The sequence below is a fragment of the Giraffa tippelskirchi genome, chromosome 12, assembly GCF_054371585.1.
Source record: "Giraffa tippelskirchi isolate mGirTip1 chromosome 12, T2T-mGirTip1v1.2.pri, whole genome shotgun sequence".
Classification (NCBI taxonomy): Eukaryota; Metazoa; Chordata; class Mammalia; order Artiodactyla; family Giraffidae; genus Giraffa; species Giraffa tippelskirchi.
The window spans coordinates 98,943,729-98,955,091 of NC_137286.1; the positions used below are offsets into that span (position 1 = coordinate 98,943,729).

Below are 11,363 nucleotides of genomic sequence, written 5' to 3' on the forward strand. Positions count from 1 at the left end.
TTATGAAAATTGATAATATACTTTTAATTTTTCTCTTTAAGAATATCATATAAAATGTACAATATTTTATATATTGTGTTTCTGTGCTGTGCTTAGTCACTCAGTCGTGTCCAACTCCTTGTGACCCCATGGACTATAGCCCACCAGGCTCATCTGTCCATGGGGATTCTCCAGCCTAAAATACTGGAGTGGGTAGCCTTTCCCTGGGATCGAACTCAGGTCTCTTGCATTGCAGGCAGATTCTTTACCATCTGAGCCACCAGGGAAGCCCATATTGTGTGTTATGGCACATAATAATTTGTGACAATTACCTGAACTGAAACCACAGACAAATCATGGGGAGGAGACTATAGATGATTATATAATAATCACGGTCACTTCCACCTTTGAAATTCTAACTCTATAAGTTAAATATAAATCCCAATAAGCAGTGATTTCATTTCTTCAAAACACAAAGTGCTGGAGAATTCCTTGGTAGTCCAGTGGTTAAGAATCTTCCTTCCAATGCAACAGATAGGTTCAACTCCAGGTCAAGGAACTAAGATCCCACATACCTCAGAGCAACTAAGCTTGTGCATTGTAACTACGGGGCCCACACGCTCTAGAGCCTGAGCTCCCCAAGAGAAGCCCTCGTGTCTAAGCACCCAAAGCAGCCAAAGTATAAATAAATAAATAAGCCACAAAGTGCTTGGAAAGCACTCCTCTAAGCATTTTATAAATATTTACTCATTAAATTCCCATAATAATCTTATGAGATAGACTGTAATATCATTCCCATCTTACAAATGAGGAAACAGAGGCACAGAGGTATGAAATAACTTGCCCATTTATGGCTCTTAAATAGCAGTGCTAGGATTCAAAGCCACACAGGCTGCTTCTGGCATTTTCCAAAGAAAGCTTAGGTCTTTTTGTGAAACACGATTTGGAGTGTTTTTTGTTTTGTTTTTAATTTCTTCCTTTAAAGGTAATTCTTCCCAAGATGTCTATGTTGCCTTGTGATTTTTCTGAATTTAACTTGTAAGTCCCAAGGTTAGAAATTCTGATTGCATTTGTACAATCATGGACCTCAACTTTTAAAAATAATAATAATTATAGTAAGAGTTTAAAGCACACTTTGTTCTCTTGTGAAGAGTTTAGAACTGATTTACTGTCGAGAATAGTGGCACTGTCATCTCTTCCTTAAGGTCACTTCATCAAGGCTGTGTCTTGAGGGCCTTGCTTTGCTATGGAGACAAATAAGACAGAATTTTCGCCTGAAGTCTCAGTCCAGTGCTGTGGCTCTCAGTCTGAGGTGGGGGCAACATTTGATCCTGTCTCGAGGCCTGGGAATATTTTTGCTTGTCACAACTGTTGTGATGCTACTGGCATCTAATGGGTGGAGGCCAGATATGCTCCTCCCTCCCACAGGGCACAGTGTACCCCCCTCACAAGGAATTATCTGTCCCCAAATGCCCATAGTACCTAGATGGAGAATTGAGTAAACTATGACTTACGTGGACAAGTGTGATCGCTATAAGTACAGGTGCAGGAGAGCTAAGGGGGAGAGCGTTTTAGAGAGAGCTTCCTGGAAAAATGACCCTAAAAGGCCAGTAGGAATTACCTAGACAAGAACACATGAAATTTTGATGTGGTTATTTTGAACTTTCACTTTTGTTTCTTTTATTTGACTAATTTAATGTGCAGAAAAGGCATCTTCATCCCCACCCCCAATTTCCATCACAAACCTCACCCCAAGGTAGTCTATATAGAATGGGGGTGGCCAAGACAAATGCAGATGTAGAAAGGTCAAAGGTAGGGATTTCATATATATGTGTATAAGTTTACATTAAAAATTGATCTTTATATTTTTTAATGTCTCTTATATAAACTTTTCCAACCACCTACTCAAAATAACTTTAGGAAGAATACCCAAGAAGCTACAAAGTAGAACAGCAGGGCTAAAGAAGGAGTTTATAGCTTTAATGCTATTCATTTCTCTCTATATATGTGTGTGTTTAGATATTTGTATTGCATTATTTAAAAAACATTAGCAATGTTTTTAAAAAATACCTTGCTCTGCCACATAAAAAAAATAGAGGACCATGGCTATTATTTTGGGGGTGTTTACTGTGTGCTGACTAGTATACTAAGTTCTTGACATTGACTTCATTTAATTCTCACCAGAACCCATGAATAATGGGTACTATTATTATTGCTGTTGTTGTTCGGAGCTCAGGGGCACCAGATTCCTCCAGGTTTGAGCAGCTGTGTGGTGGTGACGCCTTTCCTTGAGTCAGGAAACAGCCGAGGAGAGAGACTAGAGGAGTCCAGCCAGGGTTTGAGGTGGGGGAAGAGGTGATGGCGCCTGGAGGCGCCAGTGAAGGTGTCGAGTGTGCAGCTGGGCGTGTGGGTCTGGGGCTGGACAGGGCCCTCAGCTTAAGACAGAGATGTAATATCATCCACGTACAAAAGGTATGAGGTCCTGAGAGTCAAGAGGACCGGGGCTGACCGAGGGGGACCCCACGTCTGTAGGGCAAGCCGGGGAGGAGCCGAGAGACGACCCTCGGCACCTGGAGTGGATGTTTCTCCCTACCCAGTTCCCCCCGGGCGTTTTGCTTTCTTTCAGTTTTCTCAGAAATGTCTGGTATGACCCTTGCTTCAACCCAGCCTAATTCTCACAGGAGAAATTTTATCTGGATTAGATGCAATTGTTGTTAAAAGTTAAAAAGCTAAGGACACCCCATCTGACTTCTCTAGTACAGGCATACGTGAATTTAAACTCTGAAATCCACAAACTGAAGAAGTCCAAGAAAACCTGTTCTTTTGTTTTTGTGTGGTCAGTCGTGTCTGACTCCTTGTGACCCCATGGACTGTCACCCGCCAGGCTCCTCTGTACATGGAATTTTCCAGACAAGAATACTGAAGTGAGTTGCCATTTCCTCCTCCAGGGGATCTTCCTGACCCAAGGATGGAACTCACGTCTCCTGCGTCTCCTGCATTGGCAGGTGGAATCTTTACCACTAGCGCCACCTGGGAGGCCCCTATTCTTTTGTTTTTAGCTCTTTACCTGTGAGCCATTGTGGTAAATGTCCTTGATCGATTTGCAGAGGGAGCTTGCACTCTTCCCCCAAAACCCTCATCATTAGAGGCTATTGCTAATTTCAAATCATTTTCTGGGGATGTGATGTACAGCATGGTGACTATAGTTAACAATACTGTATTGCATATTTGAAAGTTGCTGAAAGAGTAGGTCTTAAAAACTCTCATCACAGGAAAAAAAAGGTAGTAACTATGTGTGATGATGGACAGTAAACTTATCATGATGATCATTTCAATTATCAAATCATTATGTTGTACACCTTAAACTTATCTGATGTTGTCTGTCAACTGTAAGTCAATTAAAAATATATATTATACAACTCATATACAGTGCCACATGTACATCCTGTCCCCCTTGAACGACATCACATAGCGAGATCAGTCCAGGCTTTACCATCCCTCTCCCACACTTCCACTGATATCCAGGGCCAGTTTGCGGGGTTATGGGCCAGAAGAGGAGCCAGCCAAGTTATGGTCTGCTGCCCCAGGACCACTTGCTAGAAGAACAGCCAGAGTGAACAGCTCAGCAAGGGGGAGGCGTGGCCTCCCCTGGCTCGGCTATGGCCTGGTGACAGCCCCTTGCGACTGCCGGTGACACCGTTCTTTCCCCTCACACACCAGAAAGCCGTCCCACTGGATGGCCTGTGGTATTTGAAAGGCCTTGCCCTGGCCGAGAACACACCAGACACGTGTGTGTGGCAGAGCGCTCCACCCTGCTCTGCAGGGTCTGTTCTGTGAACCCCCAGACAGACAGGGGACCTTTCCCAGGCCCCGCAAGGAGGAGCCGCTGCTCCTGGGGGCGCTCGCCTCTGAGCCCTGGACCAGGTGACTTGTTCCCGACCGTCTCTGAGGGCCACGCCTGGGGCACTCCTCAGCAGACAGGGCTGGAGACCTTTCACCCCTGACCCTGGTGTGGAGGGTGAGAAGTTCAGGCTGCAGCTTTAATCAGAATCGCACATCAGAGATGAACCCACACGCCTGCCTGTTATTCCTCTTGAGCTTTTGGCAGGAATATTAGAAAAATATCCCAGGAAACTGACCACTAAGTCAGCATGGAAGACCTCATGAGCAGTCTAGAGTCTGGTGGTTTAAAGGTAAAATATGCATCTAAGAGGAGAAGGAAAGGGCACCACTGCTCCCATATATGCGCCAAGTGCAGAGGGCCTCTCTGTGTCTCCCAGGCTCTGTCACAGTGACCAAGTGGGACACCTCTCAGACGGGGCCCCGACCACCCTCCCCATCTCCCTCTGGTCCCCACACTCCCAGCAAGCACCTGCCTGCCTTTCCCTCATTCTCCTCCCAGGTGTCGCCTTGTCGGTCAGGGCAGCCCGGGCACAGCTCGCTGCACGCTGACCCCACTGTCACGGTGTTTAGCTGGGGAGGCGAGGGACACCCTCCGGGTTCCACAGTGCTCACTGGTAGGAACCATATCTTGTTCGGTACATCATGGGCTCCTGGTGCTCTGTGGCCATGGGCCGGGCAGGAATTCAATACATGTTTGTTAAATTGTACTGGAACTTGGAAGAAAATAACCTGTCAGTTCACGAATTATTTTAACATTTCTACCTGTGAGAGGATATTGTGTGGCAATAAATTATTCATTTTCTCCTCAAATGCCCTAAATCTCCTCCAGAGCTACACTTCTTCACAGCAATCACTCACAGCTCAGCCCTCTACTCAGGCTTCTCCGAAGCTGCCTGCGATGACTGCTAACCCAAGAGGCATATTTTATGTTTTGTATCACTTACTCTTAAATATTTGATACAATGAACCAACTGCTCCCTTCTCTCTGTAATGCTCCTTCTGTGGCTTCCAGGACCACTTTGAGCTGGTTCCACTGACCTCCCATATCTCTGACTACACCTTTCCCCAGCCCAGCTCCTCCTGCTCCACCCAGGCCTTGAGCATGGGAGTTTCCAGGGCACTGAATTCTCCCTGGAAGATTGGTTTAATAATTATGTATCCTCTGTGTATATCCTCTACTTGCTGATCATTCCAAGTGGGTCTGGATGTCACAAGGCATCCCAATATGACCTCGTTTCTCTTCCCTGAATCCCAGTTCCTGGCCCCTCCCTACTTCACGGTTTTCCCTGTTAATTGACACAGGCACATTAACAAAAGCCTGAAACCCAGAAGTCACCTTCTATTTCTCCCCGGCCCCCACACTTCTACATCAATGGCCAAGTCTTCATCTGCTCTCACTCCCCTTCTGCTCCTCTTCGCCATCTCTCACCTAAACTGTTGTAACTGTCTTCTACCCATTCTTCTTCAGTTCCTTCTCCATCCTGCCCCCAGTTATGTCTCCGGCATGCAGTGGCATTACACTACTCTCCTAACTCCTTCAGTAGCTCCTCTTTGCTGCAGATTGCTCTAACATCATTTTGGTTCTTCGTGATCTGACTCCTGCCCATCCCACCAGTGATTCCCACTCACATCCTTGCAGTTTCGAGACTAGAGCGCTCCAGTTAATGACTGCTGGCTTTGCCTGTAGTCCTTTTCATCTGGGCAGCGAATTTCTCTCAGTCCTTCATTGCCTTTCTCAAATACTGCCTCCTCTGGGAGGCTTTGTCCTTCTGCGTCCTGCGAGTTAATTGCTTTTCCTTTTGTTCATCATATTTATATCCCACTCAGGACTGTGAAATCCCCATGGGCAGGGACCACATCTGGTTCACCTCTGCATTCCCAGCCCCTCGACTTGTTCTTGGAAAGTGGTGCCCACTGTCAGATGGTTATATCTCAGCTTCTTCTCTTCCTTTTGACTTTCCCTCTAGAACTTCAAGTTTCACTTTTAAAATGAGACTTCTGACTGTTTCTTCTTTACTAATGTTTGAACCCTTCTAAAGCCTTCTGAAGACAACAGTAGAAATTAACAGATTCTGGTAGCTGTGGACATTGTGGGCGGTCCATCTGAAAGGGTCAAACTGATTCGCTTATGTCAACACGTAAGTCCAGTTTGCCCAAAGCACAAACTACACAGCTTCAATATGCGTCATGGGTTTCCTTTTTCCATGGAAAATGTAGCAAGGGGAAGGAAACTGTCATTTATTGACCAGCCTGTGCAAGGTCCAGGACATAGGCTGTCATCTCCCAGGCCTCCTGGATCCTTCTTGAGGAGGCCTGAGCGGAGAAATCTCTGGATGGGGCGAAGTCCAGCTGTCTAGCTGATGCATGGTTCCCCTGAGCAAGTGTTTTCTCTCAGAGCCTTAGTCTCCTCATTTGAAAATAAAAGAGGTCAGGCCAATCGGTCCCCAGAGCCTGCCAGGTTCTAGTATTTCCTTAGCAAACATTTACCCAGTGGATTCTCTCTGAACCAGTGCCTGTGCTGGGCGTTAGAGATGCAAATGAGGTGCAGCTCTCAGTCTGTCATATTCAGTGGGAAGAACAATTCTGTTCTGACTACACAAGGTCTATTGTGACTAAAGTCAGTCGTTGATTGGACCAGTGTAAACAAAGTATTTCAGTCAAAAAGAAAAACCTACAGAGACTATCATGTATAAAATTTCCTGCTAGGTTTTAGGTGGATTAGAAGAATTAATTATGTTTCCTTTCAAAAGAGGCTCTAATCCAGTGGAAGACACACTGTTCATGCAGCAAAGAAAACACCTTTTATAATTCCTGTTCATGCAGGGATAGTTTTCTAGGCCACCAGTGACAGACCAACTCAGGTTTTCTGAAGGGTTTTATGTTACTTATCATTAAATGGTTTTTGTTGTTTGTTGTTTAGTTGCTCAGTCTGTCCAATTCTTTGCGACCTCAGGGGCTCTGGCCCTCCAGGCCCCTCTGTCCGTGGGATTTCCCAGGCAAGAATACAGGAGCAGGTTGCCACTTCTTCCTCCAGGGGATCTTCCCGACGCAGGGATGGAACCCATGTCTCCTGCATTGGCAGGCGAATTCTTAACCACTGAGTCACCCAGGAAGCCCCATCATTAAGTTAGAGGGAAACAAACACTGATGCTAATATTTGTCCTAAGTGCAGCCTGGCTGTAGTCATAGCAGAATTCATGGTGGTTTTGATAAAGGGCTGTGAATCCTTCTGTTACACGACATGTTCTTTTACCTGAAGCAGCCAGTCCTTAAAGAGGCATCTCCATCTCTCCAGGCTGTGTGTTTCATCCATTTTGTATTCTTGGAGAGTCTAGCCGTTGTTTACCTTATAGAAGATAAATACAGACTCACGCTACACCATGCTGGGAGTGTCTGCCTGGTCTCAGATCACCGGAAAGAGTGTTTTCCCTCTGTCTTTTGTTCCCAGCCTGAAAAATCAGTTGGGTTTTTCAGCTTTATTGAGGTATAACTGACAAATAAAAGTATAAGATAGTTGAAGTATATGGCACGATGATTGGATAAATGTATCCGTCATAAGAGGAAGAACTGAATAGTTGTGCATATGATATTTGAAATTGTATCCAGAATTTCTAAGATGTCTTTAATCATGACAATTTTGTAGATAGAATTGAGTACTAATAAGAGAGTAGATTCAGAGCAAAAGAAATGCAGCTCACTTTACATCAGTAATTTCAAACTCTAAGAGATAAAATGACTTGTAAATGAATAAAACAAAGATTACGTTTTTAAATAATAGATTTTGTTTTTAGAGCGGTTTTAGATACACAGCAAAATTAAGCACAAAGTATGGGGAGTTCTCATCTACCACCTGTACCCACATATGCACAGCCTCTCCCACCATTAACATCCCCCACCTGAGTGATACCTTACAGCTGTGAACCTACATTGACACATCATTGTCACCCAAAGCATTAGGCTTCACTCTCAGCCTTATATATTTTATGGGTTTTGACAAATGTATAGTGTCATGTATCCACCATTATAGTATCATACAGAATATTTCACTGCTCTAACAATACTCTACCCTTTCTGTCCATCCTTGTGATTCCTCCCTCCCTCCTAACCAATAGTAACCACTGATCTTTTTACTGTCCCTATACTGACTGATCTTTTTACTGTTTTGCCTCTTTCAGAATGCCATATAGTTGGAATCATATAGTATGTAGCCTTTCAGATTGGCTTCTTCCATTTAGTAATATGCATTTAAGGTTCCTCCATGTCTCTTTATGGGTTGATGGCTCATTTCTTTAGTGCTGAATAACATTCCATTGTCTGGATGTACCACAGTTTATCGGTTCACCTACTGAAGAACCTCTTGGTCACTTCCAAGTCTTGACAATTATGAATAAAGCTGCTATAAACATCCCTGTGCAGTAGCACCTCACACCCATTGATATCGTGGACATGTTGGCTTCAAAAGTTTGGTCACATTGTTTTATATGGTAAGTACATATGTCCTTTAGAAATACAGTATTTATCTTTATGGATTAAAAAATAATTCCTGTGCAAGTTTTTGCGTGCAATAAGTTTTCAACTCTTTGAGTAAATACCTAGGAGTGCAACTACTGGAATGTGTAGTAAGAAGATGTTTAGTTTTATAAGAAACTGCCAAACTGTCTTCCAAAGGGGTTGTACCATTTTGTACTCCCATCAGCAATGAATGAGAGTTTCTGTCGTTCCTCATCCTGGCCTGCATTTGGTAATACCAATGTTTTAGAGTGTTGTCGTTCTAATAGGTATGTTATGGTATCTCACGGTTGTTTTAATTTGCAATTTTATAATGATATATGATGTGAAGTGTTTTTCATATGCTTATTTGTGATCAGTGTATCTTGTTTTGGTGAGGTATCCTGATTTTTGTCTTTTTTTTTAATTGAATTGTTTTATTATTTTGATTTTAAGAGTTGTTTTTTGTATTTTTTAGATAACAGTCCTTTATCAGATGTGATTTTTACGAATATTTTCTCCAAGCCTATATCCTTTCATACACTTGACAGTGTCTTTCACAGAGCAGAAGTTCTTAATTTAATGAAATCCGATTTGTCAAGTATTTATTTCATAGATTATGCCTTTGGTGTTGTATCTAGAAAGTCATCACTAAACCTAAGGTCATTTAGATATTCTCCTAATCCACCAGATCTTAGTTGCAGCATGCAGGATCTTTAGTTGCAACATGTGGGATCTCGTTCCCTGACCAGGGATTGAACCTGGCCCCCTGCATTGGGAGCATGGAGTCTTAGCCTTTGGACCACCAGGAAAGTCCTTCCAGTATATTTATTGAAAAAAAAAAATGTGTGTTTGAGTGAACCCACACAATTCAAACCTATGTTATTTAAAGGTCAACTGTACATAATGCACCTCAGATAACACTCTTAGCTATTAGGTAGAGACCTTAACACATTTGAAACTGGCTGTCAGGTACAGGAGCAAAGGACCTGCAGAAGATAGCTTCAGACTAGGTGACCAGCTTCTAGTCCATAACTGCCTGTCATAGTTGCCACTAATGAATGTCTAGTAAGTGGGTAAACTGGAGATGGCTGAAAATGAGGATAGTTATTAAATATTTTTAAGTAAATATCATGATAAGAAGTTTCAATGTGAAGCATTAGTGAAACCAATTTAACAGGCTGTCTGTCTCCTGACTCTAAGTAAAAGATGAGAAGGGACTTAGTATGACCAAGAAGATGCAAAATTCAAAGACATCATGGAGGTCTAATTGACAGGAAGATGACTCTGTTTTCTAGCTTGGGTGACTTACTGGTGATGCTGTTAATCAATAAAAGACTTTATACAGGAAAAACAGGTTTTGAAGAGAATACAGTGAGTTCAGTTTTCATAGGTGAGTTTGAAGGGCCAGGAGGACCCCACAGATGAATGAGACTAGTGAGCAGCTGAAAATGTAGCTCTGGAGCTCAAGTGGGGTGTCCAGGCTAGAGAGAGAAGATAACTGTCATCAGAATCTAGCTTATTTTAAGAGGTGATATCCCTTTATTCCTGTGCAGAGTAAAAAGAACCCAGATGATGTGGTGGATGTTAGAGTCAAACACATGATAAAGGGTTAGTTTTGAAAAAGAGTATGAACATCTTGGGCTTCCCTGGTGGTACAGTGGCTAAGACTCCACACGCCCAATGCTGGGAACCTGGGTTCAATCCCTAGTCAGGGAACTAGATCCCTCATGCCACGTCTAAGAGTTTGCATGCCGTACAGTCCAATAAATAATGAAAAACATTTTTTAAAAAGAATATGAACATTTCTTATGATGAAGGAAAGAACTGTTAAAAGAATTAATGACTTAAGCTGTAGTTTCTCACTGGCAATGGTCTGTTGAGGAATTGTGATATTTTTCATGATCTGAGAATGAATGCCAACAGAGACAAAAAATGAAATAAATGCTGGGGTAGCAATTTGAGGGGCCCAGCTGAGGGAGAATTTCAAAATGTAAGTGTTACTATGTATTAGTCATCACAGACTGCTAAAACGAAATACCACAGACTGGGTGTCTTAAACAACAGAAGTTTATTTTCTCACAGTTCTGGAGGCTGGGAAGTCCAAGATCAAGGTGCCAGTGAGGTTTGGTTTCTGGTGAGGACTCTCTTCCTAGCTTGCAGACAGCCGCCTTCTTGCTGTGTCCTCCCACGGCTGATTGAGAGAGAGGGAGGGAGTGCTCTGGTGTCTCATCCTTTGTTCAGTCACCAAGTCGTGTCCGACTTTTTGCAACACCATGGACTGAACCATGCCAGGCTTCCCTGTCCCTCACCATCTCCCAGAGTTTGCCCAAGTTCCTATCCATTGAATCAGTCTCTTCCTTTGAAGACATTAATTCTATTGGATTAAGGCTCTACCTTATGACTTCATTTAACCTTCATCATTTCTTATTCCAAATACAATCACATTGGGGTTTAGGGCTTCAAAGTGTGAGTTTGGGGAGGACACAATTCAGTTCATGGCATATATAATTCAGCACTATAATGTGAGTTCTTTTCCCATGTATACACAACAGCAGAAGAGAAGAGAGATGGTTGAGTTGATCCAAATTTGGGGATTAGCAGGATAGACTGGAGAGAAGGTCAAAGTGGTGGATGAAATGAGGAGTTGGTGAAAATATGACTTAAAATTACTTCCCATGGGTTCCAAGAATGATGGAAAGGGAAGCAGCAGGGATTGGTAAGCGTCATGGAAGGTCCTCTCAGGTCTGGAGGCTGGAGAATAAAAGGGAACCCTTTATCGTGTACCATCTCTGGGTAGAGTCCTTTCTTGGGATGTGATTGGTTGTTTCTGCACTTTCAACTTCACTGGCAACTGATGAGAATCATCAAACTGGAAAGATTTAGGTTCATTAGTGGTAGCAATGATCACATTTTTCTTTCTCTTTAGACGACTACATACGTTGAACAAGTGTGCCTCAATGAAACTTGATGTGAACTTCCAAAGGAAAAAG

The 11,363-nt window shown here is 43.1% G+C and overlaps 1 protein-coding gene across 15 annotated transcripts in view; it reads left to right on the forward strand.

Moving 5' to 3' along the window:
- Positions 1–11,363, forward strand: part of STARD13 (StAR related lipid transfer domain containing 13) — a 396,772-nt gene that overhangs the window by 348,734 nt on the left and 36,675 nt on the right. For all 15 annotated transcript variants that reach the window (XM_081551860.1, XM_081551858.1, XM_081551856.1 and 12 more), the window contains one exon: positions 11,300–11,363. In XM_081551860.1, the coding sequence (XP_081407986.1) occupies positions 11,331–11,363 (33 nt within the window). In that variant the 5' untranslated portion in view covers positions 11,300–11,330. The remainder of the gene's footprint in view (positions 1–11,299) is intronic.